This window comes from Puma concolor, chromosome C1 (assembly GCF_028749965.1).
Source record: "Puma concolor isolate L17-30 chromosome C1, mPumCon1.1.hap2, whole genome shotgun sequence".
NCBI lineage: Eukaryota > Metazoa > Chordata > Mammalia > Carnivora > Felidae > Puma > Puma concolor.
The window spans coordinates 219,557,595-219,578,759 of NC_141674.1; the positions used below are offsets into that span (position 1 = coordinate 219,557,595).

Below are 21,165 nucleotides of genomic sequence, written 5' to 3' on the forward strand. Positions count from 1 at the left end.
CACCTCAAAATCACAGTGCCCCTCATCCTTTTGAGGAGGAGGAACGAACCGTCCTGAGCTGGGAAATAAAAAGAGACTAAAAATGAAATAAAGCCGGTGCCCACCTGCTGCACGGGGAGGCCTGACTGGGACCCTCCAGTCCGGGGGGGGGGGGGGGGGGGGGGGGGTCAAGGATCCTCCGCGGTGCAACAGCGCCCCCTGGTGGCGAAGACTGAGATCGCACCCACGAGGTCTCCATACCCGGCCCTCCTCGCTGGCCTCCCCCCTTCTCCCTCAGAGGCCAGAAAACTGAACTTCCTTCCCCAGAACAAAACGTAAACATAGTATTTGCTTTCTACCGTGAAAGGTTTCAAAATATGCGTCTAAAAACCCTGTGCGAATAAGGTTATGGGACGTCCCAACTTAGAGGTCACGTGGCTACTTTTGTGGAATTAATGATAATCCCAATATGTGAGCCCAGGCACTGGACCAGGACTAATCTAACTCAGTCCTCAAAGCAGCCATGCAGGAGCCCAGTTGTTACCCCAGTTTTACGGGTGCAGAAGTGGACTCGGAGGGACAGAGGGCCCAAGGTTTGGAGGTCAGTTCTAGGAATCTACGGCCGGCCTCTCAAACATTCTGCTGTAAAGGGGGCAGGAAACATGATGGTTTTTGCTTTGGTTCACCCCAAAACTCAGGATGAATTCTGATTTGGTTTTCAAAATTCCTACATTTCTTCCCCCACCGAAGACTGACTTTCTCTTAAGCAACTCCAGATCCCGGCTTGTTTCCAGGGAAAGTATGAATCACCCCTTTGAGAAAGTTGATTTACCACAGACTTATTTGCAAGGGAGCCAGGTAGAAGCGGGGAAAGTGAGCCAGCAGGAGGCTCACATTCTGGGTTGGTGGTTCCCACAGGCCCGGTGGAGATAGGATCACCCAAGGTGGCCGATGATTCCAGAACAAGGCTGTGCAGAGGCAGCGGGCTAAGAAATCAAATGAAACCTAGCACTCATTGCCAAGCACATGCTGCTGCTCTAAGGCCTGGGTTGGGCTTGGGGATCTCCGTGACTCAGATGGGCACAGTTTGCTGGCACTCGGGGAGTCCTGAGTAGGCAGAAGGCAGGAGAGAGGAAGGAACAGGGAGAGAACTGCCTGGGGAGGAATGACAGTCCAGATCCTCCCTCTGGAAATGCTCCAGATTAGGACCCTGATCGAGCACATGGGACACAGCAAGTGCAAAAATGGAGCAAATAGGTGGGTGCTGGAGGGTGAATCTGGGAGGTGACCTGCATGGCCTTCCATCCCGGGCTCTCTGAAGACTGGAGCAGTCCTGGGCACGCCCCACACTGCTCTGGGAGCAGGCAGTGAGCCAGAGCCCCCTCAGAGCAGCACCCAGACGCCCCTTCGTCTGGAGAAGGATCCTTTGTGCCAGAATTTCCTTGGAGCTGAAGGCATCAGAACACCCTTCCGAAGGGATTTGGGGGACGAGGAAATGAAGCAAAGACTGAGGGACGACGGGGAAGAGAAGGCAATGCAAGTCCTGTTCTCAGGGAACGGATAAAGAAAATGGGGACACTGAGTCAGCGTTGGTGCCACCGACATTTACGGAGCACCGGCGATGTGCGTGCCCACAGTGCGAGAGTGTGGGACGCTGCCCCCCAGAAGTCACAGAGTTAAGTCACACTAGCCATGGATACATCCCGCTCAGCATCTGTGCTGAGGACATAAGTGAGGATGAGAAGGGCTTTCACGGTGACACCTTCTGCAAGACCATCCCCAACACCCGCCCCTCACCGCTCCCGCCTTGCCTGGTGCACGCGCCCTTCTTCCCTGCTTTATTTATAATCCCTTTGCTTCTGTCACCGACATCCCTTTTTACCGCTTTTCTTTATGCCTCCAAACCTCCCCTAACATGTATCTGCCCTCAGCTCCCGGGCCTTTCTGAAGTTTTGCAAAAACGTTCTCTTTTATTACTCACCTGTGACCACAAGCATCAGGAAAAGGGCAGGGGGAGAAAGATGTGTCCTGATTTTGGATTTTGGATTGTTAAAGTTGTTCAAGATTTGGGGCAAAAAAAAAATCATCATTAAAATAATTTTACAATATTATAAGGAATCTTACAGGAAATCATTGTTCACCTTGTAATCCAGCCCCTTAATCTTACCAGGACTTTCGGGTCTATGTTCCTTCCAACACATAGCCATACATCTCGTCTTATTATTTCCTCTGTTTTTCCCTGACGTTATCTCAGAAAAGCTACTTTTATGTAGACTTTATGAATTTAATAACTTCAAAACCTCTCCCTGACTGACCATGACATGTTTAACTTTCACCGATTAGATATGTAGATCATTTTTTAAAAAATTGTTTAATGTTTATTTATTTTTGAAATGGAAATAGAGCACGAGCTGGGGAGGGGCACAGAGAGAGAGGGAGACACAGAATCCGAAGCAGGCTCCAGGCTCCGAGCTGTCAGCACAGAGCCTGATGTGGGGCTTGAACTCACGAACCGTGAGATCGTGACCTGAGCTGAGGTCATACACTTAACCCACTGAGCCACCCAGGCACTCCTAGATATGTAGGTCATTTTAAGGGCTTTAGCTGTTCTCTTTGTATTTTATGTTGTTGAGCCATTTTGAGCTACAGCGTATTTCCCCTTTTGCAATGACTTCCACAGGAGAATTTCTGGGGACGGGACTCTACGTTGAAGGCTACGACTGCGGTCGCAGCTCCCACCGTGTGTCGCTACCTTGCTTTCCAAAATGGTGGCACCCGCTGGCAGTTCCACCCACAGGGGATGACTTGGCCAAGAACTCCATTTGAGATTTCACCGAGCAGAGACACCAATGTCCCTCTAAGTCAATGATCCGGCGACAGGACATGAGAACCTCCCTTCCTGTTCTCGGCCACATCAGCACCCCCCAAATCCCAGTTCTTCCAGAGGACCAGCTGCCAGAATTAATACACTCCTCTACCTGCAGAGAGTCTGAGGTCTCAGGAATCGAACATGCATCGCTCTTTCTCCCTTTCTATTCTCATCCGGCCAACAGAGACAGCTGGTCATCCTCTGAGGTTAGCCACCACCCCCAGGGTGAAGCCACAGAGGCTGGAGGGCTCAGGGGTGGCCCATTCCTGCAGCTACTTCTTTCCCTGCAACTCTGGGGCAGAGCTGTCTATAACCTCCATCCACAGCCCTGGTCCCGGTGGCCCACCCTCTCTCCCCAGGTTCTGCCACCTCCCGCCAGGATCTGTCTGCCTCCACAGGGTTGCCTATTCTGGATCTTTCATGTAAATGAAGTCACACGATATTTGGTCACCGCAACTGGCTTATTTCACTCACCATGATGTTTTCAAGATTCGGCCACATTGTGGCAGGTGTCAATATGCCATTTGTTTTTATTGGCAAATAGCTTTCCACTCTACGGGACGTACCACATTTTATCATCTGTTTGTCAATGGATTGATGTTTGGATTGTTTCTACTTCTTGGCTATCACGACTAATGCTGCTACGAACATCGTGCACAAGGTTTTGTATGGACATGCTTTCGTTTCTCTTGAGTATATGCCCAGAATTCCTAGGTCACATGGTGACTCTCTGTTTACGCTTTGGAGGAATCGCCAGCCTGAGTTTCAGAGTGGCCACAGCACAGTACGTTCCCAACCACAGGGTAGAAAGGTTGTGACTTCTCCGCATCCTCACTGACATTTATTATCATGTCTTTTTTTATTATAACCACCCTAGTGGATGGAATTTGGGGTGTGATCTGCCCTAAGGAGTAATGTCCTTGAGCATCTTTTTGGCCATTTGCATGTCTTCTTAGGAGAAATGATTGTGTAGATCTCTTGTCTCCTTTTAAATTGGGTACTTTGCCTTTCTATTTCTGAGTTGTAAGAGTTATTTATTTAAGTCCAACTCTCTTACCAAGTATGTGATTTGCGAAATGTTCTCCCATTCTGTGGTTGCTTTTTCACTTTCTTGATGATGTCCTTTGAAGCACAAACATGTTTAATTTGATAATGTCCAATTTATCGACTTTTTTTTTTTCTTTTATTGCTAGTGCTTTTGGTGTCATGTTTAAGAAGTCAGTCCCTAATCCCAGGTCAGGAAGATTTGCTCTGTGTTTTCTTCTAACCATTTTTAACTTTTACTTTGGAGTCTTTGATCTAGTCTGAGTTAATTATTGTATATGGCATGAGATTGGGGTCTCAGCGTGGGAGCCCATGCTTGCCTTGACATGGGGTCCCTCCCCCCATGCTGCGGGAGAAGCACAGCCCTTGCCACCCCAGAGCCAGCATCCCCAAGATGCAGGGCTTCCTTCCAGGGCCTGCTCTCTTGCCTACTACCAAGTCCTGATCTCTCTCCTGAGGCCCATCTCTTGAACGGACTGCCTTTTCCACCAGCCTCCCCTTTCTCTGATCCCTCCACTCCTCCTGTTTATTATTGAAAGTCTGGCCATAGAGATGGGTGCAGAACACACACAGTAACAACTTAAACCTGGATGCCAGCATCACAGCCCTGGAAATCCATCAGCCCTTCCCTGCACTGGGAAGGCCAACGTCTTACCTTTGACCCCGACTGCTCATCCCAGCCCACCGCCAATCCTTCTTCTTTCCCAACACTCTCTTCCTCACCCAACTCCCAGCCTCCAATCCCCAAATGCCTGTACCTGTCTTTTAAAGAACAGTGTGTTCCTCTAAACGACACCCCAAATTCTACCGGTAACCTTTGCTCCTATTTCCAAAGCCCACCCCCCACCCTGGGATTTTCTGTTCAGCAAAGAACCATTAATCACAACTTCACTTTTTAGCAGTCCAAAGTACCTGCCAAGGCTTTCACTCATACTTTTCCCTTTAAATGATCAAATCACTGGGTAGTTGATCCCACTGAATCTTTCTCTGCCCAAAATATGTTAGCAGCCGTTATTACATGTTAAAAATTTTTAAATCCTGCTCATCAAATTTATGTCCAATGGTCTTTGAATCATTTTGCCCTCGGTCCTCCTCTTCATGTGCATGTGGTTGATGAAACTTGGTTGCTCTCTTTCTCCAAAAGATCTCTAGTCATGCCATTTGTCTACCTTCCTAATTAACGTTGACAGTTCTTTGGGGTTTGTGGTGATTTTTTTCTTATATTCCATCCAAAGCATTGGTACACACCATCATTTCCACATGGAGAGTGTTGATTCTACAAAAATCATCAGTGAGGCTGTCACTGTTTTGAAATTCCTAGTCCTTTCACCTTTGAGCATGCGTTTGGCGAGTGAAGCTCATTGGGACAATGAAGCATCTACAGGTGAGCAAAGAGGTGCCGGCAATGTTTCCGCTTCCTGCCCCTTCCGTGTAGTGTTCCAAATATCACACAAGTTCCCAGCAGATCCCCAATGGTGGGAGTTTGGTGAGACTCCAAGCGGAATCACAAGGTAAGCACCCTGTGTCTACACTTGAGTGAGCTGCATGCTGATAGCCCCGAGAGGCCACGTTTTCCCTTGGAACCTGAACTTTCTGCAAATGTATAACGAAGGCAACGGTGTCCTAAGGGACATGAATGTCCAAGGAACTCGCTTGTGCTCTTTCTTACTCGTATTACGTGCGTGTGATCACGTAAATGTGCCGAAAATGTATGAGCTATGAAATACGGATTGTGTGATTTCTGTCATGCCACACAGGGGTTAAATGCACGTACATCTGAATTTAAAGTTTTTTTTTTTTTTTAACGTTTATATATTTTTGAGACAGAGAGAGACAGAGCATGAACAGGGGAGGGGCAGAGAGAGAGGGAGACACAGAATCCGAAACAGGCTCCAGGCTCTGAGCTGTCAGCACAGAGCCCGACGCGGGGCTCGAACTCACGGACCGCGAGATCATGACCTGAGCCGAAGTCGGACGCTTAACCGACCTAGCCACCCAGGCGCCCCATGTACATCTGAATTTAAAAGCGGCAGTGCGCAATATAAAGATGGGTGGTGAGATTCATGCTAATAATTTATATTTTTAACTTTTATTTACTTCGAATTATGTTAAATAGCAAAAAAGCACTCTGGAAAGGTGAGATACACTGCAAAGGAAAAAGCTTTACCTTGTATTACCCTAAATGGCACTTCCCTCCCCCCACCCCATTTTTTGAACAAGGGTCCTGCATTTTCAGTTTGCTCTGGGCCCACAAATTGTGCAGCCAACCCTACGGCAGGACACCAACGCGAGCCTCTTCCGAGGTGGTCTCGCGAAGGGCACCAGGACGTGTAGGCCAATGAAAACTGCACACGAGCGCGTCCGCTGGCGAGGGACACTGGAGGACACCCGAGGCGGCGGTCTGGGGACGGACCTCCGAGGCCAGACCTCCACGCCCGGTGAGCGGCCCAGCCACGCCGGGTCCTGGGCAGAAGCCCACACCCGACCGGTTTCAGCGCACGCGAGTCTGGGGGTGCAGGAGGGGCGAGAGCCCCGCAGCCGAGCACCCCCCGCACCCGGAGGGGCCGCCCGATCGGCCTTCCTGCCCGGAATCCCCAGGCGCGGCTGGCGCCTCGAAGTACGCATGCGCGTCAGGCCCCGCGGAGACGCCGAGCGGTCCCCGAACCTGCGCGCACCCCTCCCCTCCCGGTCTGGCCGCGCGCTCGGGAAGCGGCTTCGCCGGGCCGGTCCTCCAGAGCAGCGAGAGCGCCGGCCAGAGCGGCGGCGAGCCTGCCCCGCCGCAGCGGCGGCCGACGACGCGCCGGAACCGACGGCGCACCTGCGCCTGGGCGCTCGGCGGCGTCGGCGGCTCGGTACGTCATCGCGGGCGCGACGGCCCGACGGACTGTCTGGGGTCTGCTTTCGGGAAGGTGCCGCGGCGGGACCTGCCGGGAAGATGCCAGTGGCGGTGATGGCGGACAGTGCCTTTAGTTTCAAAAAGTTGCTGGATCAGTGCGAGAACCAGGAGCTCGAGGTAGCCGGTCGCGTCGCGCTGGGAGAAGCCGCGGGGTGTTCCGCGGCCCCGGGGCGGTGCCGGTCTCCAGGGTAACGGGGCCCGCGGGGCTCGCGGCGGGCGTGGGAGCCGCGCGTGGGGAGCTCGGGACGCCGGGGCCTGCTCCGAAGGCTGCGTCTCCCCGAACGGGTCCCCGTCTCCCCGAACGCGTCCCCGTCTCCCCGAACGCGCCCGGAGCTTGTGGTGGTTCGTCTTCAGCTAGTGAGCCCGTGAACCCTGTGCATCTTCGCTCCTGACACCCTTCAGGATTCTTCTTGTGTGAACGGGACCAGGCATCTTTCCTGCCCGGGTGGGGGGAGGCGAGGGAGTGTGGATTTCATTAAAGACATTTGTGCAAGCATACACAGACCAAAGAAGAAGTAACGTTTTATTAACTCAGAAAGCCCTTAGTCTCATAACGTTATTACCTAAGTTGACTGTTCTGCCTTCAGTAGGATTGTTGGAAGTTCGGTCATGCAGATGTTAAAGTTCATTGAGCCCCACCCCCCACCCCCACCCCCCGGTCACTGAAAAAGCATGTATCACATCAGAATAAAAAGTTAACTAACCAAAGGATACAACAGCCAGAAGCAGCAGCTCACTAGTAGACACTTAATATGTGTTTGCTGAATGCATTAAATTTGAAGGCAGAGAGGAATGTCTTTGTAGCTCAGCTGTGATTTTTTTGTTGTTATCACTCATCACGTAGCCGTTCAACGTGTTTGATACAATGGGTTGTGGAATCCTAGTGCTTTAGGGTTCTCTTGGAATTGGAAACGTTTGTTTCTTTTAAGAGTAACACCATATAAGAATTTGAGAACTGGGAAAGGGATCCCGTTTCAAACACAGAGGCTCAGAAGGAGATAAATCACAGCTGATGGCAGATCTAAAGCTAACACTGGTTTTTAGTGTTCCGTACCTTCTCTAAAGCTCTTTCTATGTCTGTAGTACTAAGTATCAAAAAATAGGCTTACTTTTTAGGTTACTGTTAATAAAATACTTTTTTTAAAAAAGTGTAAGTGTAACTAAGCTTTTCCATTGTTGGCCTTTTAGGCTCCTGGAGGAATTGCTACACCCCCAGTGTATGGTCAGCTCTTGGCTTTATATCTGCTCCATAATGACATGTAAGTACCTTCTACCTGAAGCTAAGAGCAGCCGCGTCCCCAGGAGTTACAGAAATTATTCTTGCGTTGAAGAAGCATCATTAAAACAAGGCGCAAGGAGCTTTATCTTTAATTGTATTACTTAATACACCTATTTCACATAATGAATCATGATTTAAACTATGATTAGGCCGAGTTGTTTTAAAATATACTTGTTTTACAAGTGCGTATATTCTCAGCACCTGGGTGGCTCAGTCGATTTTGTGTCTGACTTCAGCTCAGGTCATGATCTCATGACTCATAGGTTCGAGCCCCGCATCGGGCTCTGTGCTGACAGCTCGGAGCCTGGAGCCTGCTTCCAATTCCGTGTCTCCCTCTCTCTCTCTCTGCTCCACCCTGGCTCATGCTCTGTCTCTCTCTCTCTCAAAAAAAAAAGTTAAAAAAAAATATACATATATTCTCTAAAAAACATTCTAATTTGTTATGAGAAACTACAGTGTCTGTAAATTCCTTTAATTCTGTTGTCCTTTTTCGTCTTTAATAAAACTTTCTTAAGATCTCTGTTTACTTCATTTTGCACGTCACCCATAGACCAAGAGAAACCAAAAGGGAAGATTGAGAAAGCCAAGAGGTTTCTTGAAAGGTGTCCTTTTTTCGTTATTCTTAATTCATGTTTATCGAAGAAAAGTCGGAAAGCATAGCGTACAGGAGTCCCTTCTAGTGCTACGAGCCATTGATGATTTCTATTTAAGTGTTGTTTTAAATTCTATTAAAGCAGATTTCGTATCTCTTAGAAAACTCACCTGAGATTTCTATGACCCATATACTGTGTAACTGTCGGTTTCACTTTGTAATCCTGTCATCATACGTGTGTTGTGGTTCAGGTTTCCACACTCTTAAAAACCACCTCGAAGTCTTGGTGGCTCTGTGCCCACTGGTGAGAGGAGGGCTCGTGGGGAGCACCGTGCACCGTGTTCGTTGTCAGGACGTTCCAGAGCCTTGAAAGTATAGATACTTGTTTATTTTTGTGTGTGTATACCTTATCTACTTAAGTGTTCGTGTGTTTGGTGCACGTTGCCTTAATTTGAGACCCAGCTCGTTCATAAAAAATGCACCAAAAATGGCAGAATGTTACTTTGGTAAAAATATTTCATTTCTTTTTTGCCTGGAAAGCTGCTCTTCCTTCCCCTGGACAAATTTATATAAAAGTCAATTTCATTGTATCTAATACAGAGTACTTTTAAGTCTATTTCTGTGTGTTTGCAGTGAAATCTAGAATATTGAACATTTATTGAGATCATTCTTTTTGTTCTTTCTTGGGGGGATGTAAATTAGGAATAATGCAAGATATCTTTGGAAAAGGATACCACCTGCTATAAAATCGGTAAGTATTCTTTAGTATATGCTACTATTTGAATGTGGTAACATTCATTTAAATGGCAACCTTTTAAAGTTTTTAAGGTTTCTGTTTTCTTTCCTGTGTGGTTCACAGGAGTAGTTACTAAACTGGTATTAAAGTTTAAGAACAGATCTATAAAGTTCTCTAATCAGAAATTTTAATTTCCGTTGGATGGTATAGAAACCTGTACTTAGCTTCTGATCACATTTATTGAGACACTTCTTATAAGTGTCACTTTGCCTGGCAAACAGCTGAGACATTTTAGATAAAGGTTTGGTTTGGATTTTTTTTTTCCCTTTTGTAACTGATTTATGCAGTTTCCCGTGATGGTATTTCTTTGAAATTGGTGTTGTTGACAAGAATATTCTAAAAATGATTTTCACAGCATTGAAATCTTTTCCTAGTTCGCATTTTAGATTTCTTAGTTTCGATGGGAGATTAGAGGAAGTCGCCTCTTAAAAGTTTCTTCCAAAATGAAATGAAATACATTTTTAACTTCATGGGATTCACTGTTTCCAGCATAAATGTGAATTGAGTTTTTTAAACAGTCACAGAATGTGACCAAGAATTCACCCGAATTCTTTTATTCATTATTGATATTCAGCAGAAATTCATTTTAGTGTTTCTACCCTCTTTTTCTTCTCCAGACATTCTATTAAGTAAAATTGGTACTTAAGTAATTAAGTAATTATAAATGACACTCATAGTTTCAGTGATGTTAGTGAGAATTCTGTCCTGGGAGAGGCTACAGTGTATGGCATCTTAGGTTGGCAGTCTTTATTATTAGCAATTTTGTTATACTTATGTCCAAAAAATACGTGTATATATTTTACATGCACACGTATGTGAATATGCTCTATCATGTATATTATGTATGTGTATATATGAGGTAACAAATAAGTTTTTGAAAATGATGTGTAAGAAAATTAATTACCAGGCTTCGTTCTGAAGTATTTTTAGATTATTTCAGCTTTTAATTTTCTATTATAATAAAAATTTGTATAAACCACACAGATAGATTTTACCTTACTGTCCACAGATTTAAAATCCTTTTTGACGGTGGTTGGGCTGAAGAAATCATTATACCTCTTAAAAGAAATGTTGAGTTATGTTTTAAAATACAGTTGCTGGTAAATCTGCAGACTGCATATTCTCAAAGGCCATAATATTTATTGCAGGCGAACTCTGAACTTGGGGGAATTTGGTCAGTAGGACAGAGAATCTGGCAGAGAGATTTCCCTGGGATCTATTCGACCATCAACGCACACCAGTGGTCTGAGACGGTCCAGCCGATCATGGAAGCACTTAGAGGTAGTGTTTCTTTGTGCTTAAAAATTAAATTAGGCCTGTTCTCTAAGTGCTGTAATGTTGAAGTCAGTCAGTTTTTTTTTTAAAAATAGATCTAATTTAAAAAGAAAAAAAAAGTTACTTTCTGCTAGGTGAGTGGGGCAGCTTTCAAAATTCTTTTGGAAGGATTTGCTGTAACCACGTGTCTTCATTGGGTCTTGCTTGAAATTATATCGGCGGCCAAGGGATTCGCTCGCTGTCTCTTTAATTTAATTCTAAATTGAAAGTGCTCTTGTCAGTAGGAAGATTTTTGATACGAAAATGAAATCTTAGAACACTCTAAGAAGCCCAAGCTGTGGGGTGGTTAAGGTCTTAAACCCCAGGTGTTTGAAAGTGGAGACGATGCTTTGGAGGTTGTCGACCTCAGCCTTTGGTAGGGTTTGTCTTCAGCTTCTGGGTTTGTAATTCAGCAGTTCAGTACATAGATGCTCAAATGGTTTTCAAATTGCTTTGAAAGATTACAAGTCCGTGTGACATGGCGCTGATCCTACGATGCAACTGGACCCTGCCTGTCTGTTCTCCCACCCCGGACACCTGACCGTCTGTCCCAGTCTTGCTGGTTCACTCTTACAGATTCACACAGCAATCTCTTAATGCGGTTACCTGGTTTCTGTAGGTAACACCTGCCTCCGCTCCCTGCCTGCCTTCTCTGGAGGAGTCAGCGAGCAGGGGTTTTTGAATAACTAACTGCCCATCCGTCTGTCAAGGGATAGCGCCTTCTCAGGGGAGCAGGAGGTGAAGGTTGCTTCTGAGACAGACCTGATTTCTCTTGGAAAGGCAGAGCCGCATAAGCGTAAAACAGAACAAGGTCAGGGATTGCACAGGAGGCACTTCCTTTAAATATGAAGGAAGTGAGCAGGACCGTAGGCTCGCAGGTGGGAGGGAGGCGTGCGGTACGAGGTCGCCCAGGGACAGCAGGGGCAGGTTCGGATGCTCCCACAGGGAAACCGCCTCAGCTTCTTCGTGTGAGTCCGGAGGAGGCCTCGGTGTGGTGGTGGACTTTCTCGGAGGATCTGGCTCAGTCTTAGGGCCGCGGTGTGAGGGCCCAGGCCGCATGCCATGTCCCCACGGTCTGCGGCGGGTTCCTTGGCGGGACCAGGGCTCGGCTCTCCTGTCGCATCAGGCAGACGTCCCCCCTGTGCCTGCGGTGGGTGTTCGGTGTTTCTTCCTGGTGCCGCCTCTGCCCCCGGCCCCACTGCATTAAGTAGGCCTTGAAGGCGTCCGGCAGGCCCCTGCGAGGCTGTGTAGCAGAACGTGGTGGGGGGTTGGAGTCCGCAGCCCTAGTTCTGGAGTTCAGGTCTCGGTGCCGTCACTCGAGTGACCCCTCAGTACCTCATTTTTCTCATTTGTAAAGCGGGATCGTAAATAGTACTTGCCTTGGGGGGTTGTAAGTGAATTAATATGTATAAGCACCTAAGTATACTTACTTAACACGGATAAGCAGTCTTGTGTTCACCCGCAATATTTTTGGACCTATCCTAAGAATTTTACAAATCCCCAGGTTCACGAACGGTACTGGATTTGCCGTCATAAAATGCAGCCTGGTGAAGGAAGTCTCTTCACAGATTTGAATTACTGCTAAATTTAATATTTTGCATTTTAATGTGTTACAAGCTTTCTGTTTTCTGGATTGTTCTAAGAACAGTGACTTTCTCCAATCTCTCCCTTTTCTGTTCTGAGTTAGTCACAGTCTTAGAAGGTTGAAAAGCATTCAACTAAAGACAAGCTAGTGAAGGAGCCGGCCTTCTAGTTTTTTAATGGCAACCAGCGCCGGTGAAGCACCCAGGGGCTCCCTGTGGGCCCTTCCTCCACGGGGCCCAGAGGGAGAGAGTGAGGGACCCACACTCCTGGAGCCACAGGAAAGAGGCTGCCCCCGGGAGCTGTGGCTCCGCCAGAGCGAGGCCGGGAGGGCGCGGAGGACACGCATTCACCGGACCCGTGACCCATCCACGAGCAGGCTGTGCGGGTCCCCTGGGCCGTGGTGTCCAGCCCCCCCCCCCCCCCCCGAATGGAAGGGCAGAGGTGGATTAGAAAGTGCGGGACCGCTAGCCCAGCCTCTCTCCGTGTCCAGCGCTAGCTGTTGGCGGGTGGGGGTAGATAATGCACACTTGTAGGTGCCGTCCACACGACAGATGAGCGCTCTGTCAGCATCTCCCAGGGCTTCCGCCCGTGCTGAACGGCCGCAGGCATTAGGTGCTGGCTCCGTTTATATTCCACCTTCTCACGTGTGGTTCTAATGCCCGCCCATAGGAGCCGACACATTTCCCAGGTCTTAAGGGTGGCATGGTGACGAGTGGAATGGCCCTGGGTGAAAGCAGCCCGAGGTGTGTGGCCTCTGACCAACCCTGTGGGACCCCGCCTGGCTTTTCGCTTCCTCTGCCAGCCCGCACCCTCTGTGCTGCCCTCCCCTTTGCCAGGCCTGCCTCAGTTTCTCTCCTCTCCGGCTCTCTCCCACACCATCCTTGTTCTCCTCCCCATCTTTCTCCGCTCAGTTCTAAGCATCTGACCAGGGGGCTTGAACTGAAGTTAATATTTTTAAAATATGGTCTGTTTGTTTACCAGGCAGGTATAATTTCTGGTGGACACTTGGATTTCCCTTTCTGTTGTTGCTTGTGGCAGCTCTCTCTTATTGAGTGCCTGTGGCCTTCAGTAGGGAAGGATCCCCCATCTCTGACGCGGGTTCAAGCCCGACGTGCGGCCAGGTGCAGAGCCGGCCGGTAGGAGGAAGGAAGGAGCGGGCTGAAGGTGCCGGCAGAGGAGCACGCACGGGCTCAGGGGAGCGGAGAGGATGTCAGGCTCAGTGAGAGGTGGAGGAGCGCGATGGGTGTCAGCAGTTTTTAAGAAGTACGAGAGAACAGGGCCCAAGCCTGGGTCCCGGTGGTAGAGTCAACAGGCGTGTACTTAGCGCACCCTTAGAGAGGGTGGGCACTCCGGGGGCGGGTGGAAAGATAAGAACAGCAGCCCTCCTCCTGTAGGGAGTTAGGGCATAATTGAGGTGATGGGAGTGTGGATGAGTGGGGTGAGCAGTGCTGTGCATTTAGAGAAGAGCAGAGATGGCCGTGAACCCGAGTGCTGCAGGCAGAGTTTGTAAACAGACCTAGGAGTCCGAGCGGAAACCACATGACAGCGTGAACCCAAAGGCCGAGACGAGAGAGGTGTGAGGCTCGTCTGGGAGCTGGGGGGCGAAGTGCAAGGGGTGTCTGAGCAGCTTGGTGCAGTCGTCGGGCGATGTCCCAGGAATGGAGAGGATGTCGCTGTGTCGTGGGGCCGTGAGGAACGTACGCCCCTGCCTGTTGAATGTGGACAGTAACATGCAGAGTATTTGTCCGCACGCTGACCGCCAGGTGGGGGAGCCCTTGCGTCGCCGAGGCAGCCATGGGTGGAAGCCAGGCTGGCCGGACTGCACCTCCTAACCTGCAACCATCCACTCTTCTCTGCCTCATTTCTGAGACATGGAATGTGGGAATTGAAGCCTGGGGAGGTCCCACCCGTCACCTCCAGGGGAGTGGCGGGGGGGGTGTTGCTGGAATTGTTGGCAGCCCCCCTGTTAGGCTCAGCCATTCAGGACTGGACCCTAGGATCTGAGCCCAAATTAAGTCAAGAGTTTAGAGCGGACTTGAAAGTTAGGAAGTGTCAAAGGACAAAACTTCAGCTGAGCAAATCTGCAGACCTAACTGGCATTTCTAAGCAGACTGTGTGGGGCCACATTCCATCTAGCAAGTAGAGGGGACTTGGAGGCTCCGTACACAATGGTAGGAAGGAACTTGGGGCAGGGAAGGTGTTAGCAAAAGAAAAAGAAGGATTGTTTCCCTCAGGCCATCTTCCCTTAAGGGAAGAGCAGGGATGGAGAGGGTCCCTGTGGCAGATTAACTCTCCCGCGCCCATCAGAAAATCCCTGATTTAGTGGTTAGGATTACTTCTAGCGGAGATTGAAGCCGTGTCAGGTATTGAGTACAGTTTGTTGGCTTGGCGTTTGGGGCCTGTGGTTTTCTTTTGAACAGAAGAGTGCTGTAGTTATACGGTTTGTCTGAAATTCCTAGGTGTGATCCTGTAACAGAGAGCCTCCTAAGAAAGGACAGCTAATTACTGAAGTAGATAATTTCTGCCCCATTCATTCCAGTCTTAAGTTTTTAAGTGGGATTAAAAGAGGTTCAAAAAAATTGTATACCGAGTACATAAACATATTTAAATGAAGTTTTCTTGGAGTTTGGGTCTTCTATTTATTAACTTTTTCCTCCTGGGCCATTTTTATTGTACCCTGAGAGAGATTTGCTGTCTAAGAGGAAGCACAAGAAGATGATTTGTTTATTCGGCAATACCTGAGCGCGTCTTACACGCCAGGCACGTGGATCTATAAGCGTAGAAACCTTTGGGTTGATCTAGTCTTGCTGATAAAGTTGGACAAGGACAGTGACGTAACTTAATTACTAAAAAAGCCAGTTCTCTTGGTTCACTGTGTTGTGTCGCCCTCCACCCCCGCCGTAGATGCCACACGGAGAAGAGCCTTCGCCCTGGTCTCTCAAGCCTACACCTCCATCATCGCCGACGACTTTGCAGCCTTTGTGGGGCTCCCGGTGGAAGAGGCCGTGAAAGGTATGGGACTTGCTGCTTACTTTCAGCAAAAGCGAAAGTGTAAGTTACTACGGCAGGTATGCTTTTGAGATGTAGGTGGTGTTTGTCCTCTGGGAAGGCGATCTGGAACCCGCACGGTCCCACAGCCACAGTGGGGGCTTGGGCAGGAGGCGGCCTGGAGCCCCACCCCCAGGAGCCCTGCAGTGGCTCCGCGTGAGTGTCCACGTGGCCATGAGGGGAGGTCGTGCGGTTGTGTGTGGACCCATTTTGCGCGGCCGCTGTCACCACCTGATGAGTTAAAGAAACAACGTTTTAGTCTGCAGAGTTTTTGGATTTCCGGGTGTGGATGAGAGATTTCGTGTTCCTGCTCACTTTCAAAGCACTTTTTGCCGGAGGTAGTTAGTGTCACCTTAGAACGAGAGGTCTGCGAAGGACAACTTTGCCGTTGTTGGAAGCGGGCGTTTGGCGGTGTCGGTGAGGTGTGCCGTCCTTGCACGTGGCCGTTCTAGCTCTTGCTGGGGGCCTCTTGGATGTTCCCGTGGCCACTTTTTACCCTGGTTCCCAGGGCTGGATCCCCGAATGTTTTCTGCTTTTAGTTCTAAGAGGTTCGATCAAAACCTGAGTTAACGGTGGGCCTGTGAACTGGTGATGTGTCCTCCCAGGCTGATGCCCGGGAAGGGAAGCTCGGAGCCACTGTGCGCTGAGCGTGGGAGGGGCGGGGGGAGGGGAGGTGTGGGAACAGAGTTACTGGAAGACGCTGTCCGAGGGTGAGGAGGAAGGCGCCCGACACAGCCCCGCATCCACTCAGATCACATAAGTTCTCTCGAGCAGTGGGAAACGTTCACGGGATGTAAGAAAGTAAAGTTGCCTAAGTATGCCGGGAGAGTAGCATTATGTTAGTAATTCTGAGCTTAAACTCTGTAATCTCTTTAAATTATCTCTTTTCCTCTGAAAGTCAACATGTTGATATATGTATTTTTTTACGAAAATAATTTTAATTGCCCTCCCAACACACATTTGGAAACCCCTCCTCGCTGTCTCTCACCAGTACCTCCCCTCCCTTCCGGCCCCCAGACATGCTTTTGCATTTTCATTCCCCAGGTCATCCCCAGACCAGCTCCTCCCCTCGGTGGATCGCTGTAGAATGTTGTACACGGCCCGTAGCATTGTTTTCCCGTGATTGACATTTTTGAGTCTCCGACCGAAACAGAAATTCCATTGAGTCCACAGCTTGTTCCTAAATTTCCAAAGCCTGCCACAATTTGAGTCACATAGGAGGCAGCTTGATGAGAGCTGTTGTGGCAAATCATACTGTTACTTACTCACAAACGTTTGTTTTGACTTCTTGAAATTGATCCGTAGCTTATCACATAATAAAGAACATACATACCCCAGAGCCCAGATCTTAAGTGACTGCCTGAGTGTGAGTCCGGGTTCCCTCCTTCCAGCCCCCTGCTAACCGTCTGGGCTGGGACGCGTCGGTGGAATTCAGACTTCATTTTCCACGTCAGTTGAGTGTGGCCCTGTGTCCCCCTGTGTAGAGTGATGTGATGATTGCCTGCAGTGACCCCCGTGCAGCAGTGCCCTCTGGCCAGCACCGCGTGTGAGCTGTTGTTTCCGTCGTTGGCAACGTCTTTGTTATTATCGGTGCAGGGATGGCAGGCCGTCCTGTCTGTGCCCCTCAGGTCTGCTTTTAGTCACGCTGACTAGGTTCACGCTTGGAACACACACTTTACGGAAGATGGGTCATCTGTTAAGGGTTGTGTCAGTCTGACAGAGTAAAATGAGGTTGGATACAGGTTTAGAAATATTTAAAAAATAAGCTGACCGGAGAATGTTGTCTCTACCACACTTTTCTAGTAGAAATACACATTACAGGGTAAACTGCACTGGTCACACCTTCCATACGAGTAGTGTCACGGACAGATGGTGGATCTTAAATGTGAAATTATGGGGGTTTCGTGGTCATTTCTTCATCTGTGTGTTAAATACGTGTTTTTAGGTATATTAGAACAAGGATGGCAAGCCGACTCCACCACAAGGATGGTTATGCCCAAAAAGCCAGGTAGGTGGGGCTCCTCATCCGTGGGTACAGCTCATGAAACTGCGCCAGGGTCTTAGGCACTGGGTTTGGGTAATGTGATGGAACGTTCTGGACTGACAAAGTGAAAGTGACTCGGGATCAGTACAGATACAGACTGACAGACACTTGTGGTAGAAAGGATCTTAAAGATACCTCGTTTTACCTGAATTTTTGAACGTGTATTTCTTGTGTAAAAGACTATTTTATACGGGCTTTTTATAATCCTTATTACAACTTAATTTTCACTAGTGTTAATCTCCCATCCTTTTATTTATGGGGCCATTTCTTTCTTTTTCTTTTAATTTTTTTTTAATGTTTATTTTTGAGGGAGAGAGAGCGCACAAGTGGGGGAGCGGCGGGGGGGGGGGGGGGAGACACAGAATCGGAAGCAGGCTCCACGCTCCAGGTTGTCAGCACAGAGCCCGACACGGGCCTCGAACTCGTGAACTATGAGATCATGACCTGAGCCGAAGTCGAACGCTTAACTGACCAAGCGACCCAGGATGGGCTACTTCTGTGTTTATCCTTAATATCAAAACTGTTGCTTTTTTTAAAAAATATTTAAAAATATTTTAGGAATATTTTCTCCTTGTACTGTAGACATGTAAACTCTTCTCCGATACGAGACTTTCAGTGGCTTCAGTGTTCACGAAATTAAGCTCTTTGGCTTTCTAAGGCTTAAATTATTTGACCTGGCCTCGCGGTCCCCATCTGAATTGCAGTCCTGCAGTCTTCTTCTGAAGTGAGCCGTGCTCATTCCTGCTTGGAGGTCTCTCTTGTGCTCAGCAGGACTGGCCTTTTCTCCCACGTCTTTCGAGCCAGCCTGCATGCCCACATCCATACAGCCTTCTACTTCAACCCAAAGTTCCTTCTACCTGCTCTGAATTCCTGTTGTTTAGACATTGTTGACCTGACCGTAAAGAATTACTCAAATTTTGGTGGGTTCTGCCCCGTGAAGGTGCAGGAAGTGGTGAGACATGGTCCCAGCGAGTCTAGATGCTGGAGAAACCGCCATAATAAAAAGAGTCGTGTGATCGAATAGAGCATTATTGTTAACTCTGTTAGAGAAGAATTAAATGGCCATAAGTGCCATCGCATGCATTAAAAATGATGTGTTCTGTGTGAAAGTTCTTGCCGGCAACTTGTGTAAATTCAGTTGTTACTTTTAGTTGCAGGGGCCCTGGATGTTTCCTTCAACCGGTTTATTCCCCTATCAGGTATGTATCTTTTATGCTCATTTAAAACATGTTTCGTTGTTTCTTTTCTGTCGTGTTTCTTTTCTGTCGTGTTTCTTTTCTGTCGTGTTTCTTTTCTGTCGTGTTTCTTTTCTGTCGTGTGTATCTGTTTTTCTTAGCTCTAACCTTGTAAAGGAAGAGATTAAATTCTGCACTTGCTATTTATAATAACATATTTGGTTACAAGCAAGACCAGGTGGGTTCTCCTATGTGGCTGACGTTGAGGCCGTGGCACCTCCTGACACAGCGCCTCCTTGATGTCGCGTAGGGAAGCCGTGGTAGAGCTCCTCCCAAGCGCCTACTCGGACGTCATCCCTAGGCTGGCGTGCGCTAACTTAAAAGCTGGCACTAAACTCCTTGACGATGGGGTTCCTTGTGGGGCTTTTTTGTTCACTGACAGCCGAATATCCTAGAGCAGTGCCTGGCACACAGTGAGCCCTTGGTAATTATTCACCAGACTTCGTGTCACATGGGCGGGTGTCTTTCCAAGAAGAGCTGTGTTCTCTTAAGAGAGATGTGGTGGGGCACCTGGGTGGCTCAGTCAGTTGGGCGACCGACTTCGGCTCAGGTCACGATCTCACGGTTTGTGACTTTGAGCCCCACGTCGGGCTCTGTGCTGACAGTTCGGAGCCTGGAGCCTGCTTCGGATTCTGTGTCTCCCCCTCTCTCTGCCCCTCCTCTGCTCACACTCGTGTCTCTCTGTCTCTCAGTAATAAACGTTAAAACATCTTATAAAGAAAAAGAGAGATGTTGCATGTTAACATGGGAAGTTCAACAAAGCCTCACGTGCCTTTACTCCCAGTTTAGGAGAACCACTCCTGAGACTTGAGACTTCTTGGCTTATTTTTCAAAAATGTCCGAAATCAGTAACAAAGTTTCCGTTGGAGCCGTGGGTGGTGGGGCCAAGGCACTATTCCTCGGGTGTCTGACCGTCTGTCTCTCTCTCTTTCTCCTTCGCGTGCGCAGAACCCACCCCAGTCCCGCCCATCCCCAACGAGCAGCAGTTAGCCAGACTGACCGACTACGTGGCTTTCCTCGAAAACTGATGCGTCATTCTGAGTTCAAGATCCACCTCCAGAATCCTGTATACTGACAAATAGAGAAATGTAAAATTTTTATTTTCAACCTATTGGCTGGATTAGCACCTCGGCATTCCTTGCGGAGTATGTGATAAAATACATATATAAAGTATATATTATATATTTTGTCCTTAAACATTATGCTGAATAGTTGTTGAAACGATTCTTGTTTTGTAACATTTGACAATTTGGATGGAGCCCGTCAGTATTACGCAGTTTATATTTCCTGGTGACTCCTGAAACCCGGCCGCCCGGCTTCCCGTGGGACGGCGCCTGTCAGCCGTTTGTCCCTGCGCGGCACGCGGCACAGCCCCGTCCGCAGCGAGGGTTGACACTTAATAGCGACGCGCGTGGGAGCTGAGGAGCGGCCGGGGGTCCCGAGCCCCCCCCCCCCCCGTCAGAGGACGTGCTCCCCTTCTCCCCAGCCCCGAGGACCACACCCCGAGTGCTGACGCGTGGCGGAGGAGGAAAGGCCGTGTCCTCAGCCGGCAGAGCGTGAGCTCCTGGGGGTGTCAGCACACCCGCTGCCCGCGCTGTGAGGGCTCGCCGTGAAAACGCGACCATCGGAGACCTTCAGGAGCGCGAGCCGTCGCAGTCCTTTCTCGGGAAGGGGAGCGTAGGGCGAGAGGCGTTGTCCTGGCAAAGACGTTCTCACGACGAGTGATCCGCTTTGTGCCGCCAGCACCCTGCAGCCACGGTTGCGTGCACCCGTCCTTCGCTTCGAGTTCCGCCTTTTGGAGAAATACTGAACGAGTCTCTCAGTTTTTGTGCGATGGCCTCTGACTGTTTGGAGGTGTTTCGTGTGTCTTCAGGCTAACACCCCCCCCCTTCATTTATTCTGCATTTGTTCAATAAATATTTAATTGAATTCAGCTGTGTCACCTGAGATCGTTTCTGGAAATTTCCCCATCCTGGTCTTTCTGTGGATACGTTCTGGTTTGTCACTGGCTCTCGAGATAGGAATTTCTTCGTTAAATACAAATGACCTGTATGGTAGTGAGCACGTCATTCATGTTTTCACCCGCTTTAAACCCATTTTTCAGTTACTGTTAGCATTTATGGAAATACTTTTCAAATTAACGTTTTATTTAACTCGGATGTAGAAGTCATGTTAAAAACCGCCTTGTCTTACAGCTGCAGAAGTGGAAATTCAAGAAGCAGGACGGTCGATAGGTGGCCAGCGATGACTCCGTTTTTGAATTTGCCGGTATCGAGTGCACATTGTCTCTTATTCTTAACGGGCCTTATTCTTAACGGACTGGAGTCAACCGAGTGTTCACCGTTGGGGACTCGCCGAGTAAACGGGGCTGTGCAGGGCGGTGCCGTGCAGCTCTCGAAGCGTCAACGACCGAGGGAAGACCTCCGTGTGCTGAAACACAGTCCTCTCCAGAATGGCCCCTTGGAAAGGAGGAGGACTTTCTACT

General features: G+C 48.8%; 1 protein-coding gene across 2 annotated transcripts; it reads left to right on the forward strand.

The window, feature by feature from the left end:
* The first annotated feature begins 6,728 nt into the window (after positions 1-6,728).
* On the forward strand, positions 6,729-20,609 carry COPS8 (COP9 signalosome subunit 8). Of its 2 annotated transcripts, XM_025935375.2 has the most exons (8): positions 6,733-6,905; positions 7,977-8,047; positions 9,362-9,410; positions 10,604-10,736; positions 15,258-15,365; positions 17,347-17,409; positions 18,597-18,644; positions 19,629-20,609. In XM_025935375.2, the coding sequence occupies exons 1-8, from the start codon at positions 6,828-6,830 to the stop codon at positions 19,706-19,708; spliced, it is 630 nt and encodes a 209-aa protein (XP_025791160.1). In that variant the 5' UTR covers positions 6,733-6,827; the 3' UTR covers positions 19,709-20,609. The 2 variants fall into 2 exon arrangements, with proteins under 2 accessions (XP_086576145.1, XP_025791160.1); XM_086720019.1 differs by lacking the exon at positions 17,347-17,409 and having other exon boundaries at positions 6,729-6,905.
* Positions 20,610-21,165: the final 556 nt, after the last annotated feature.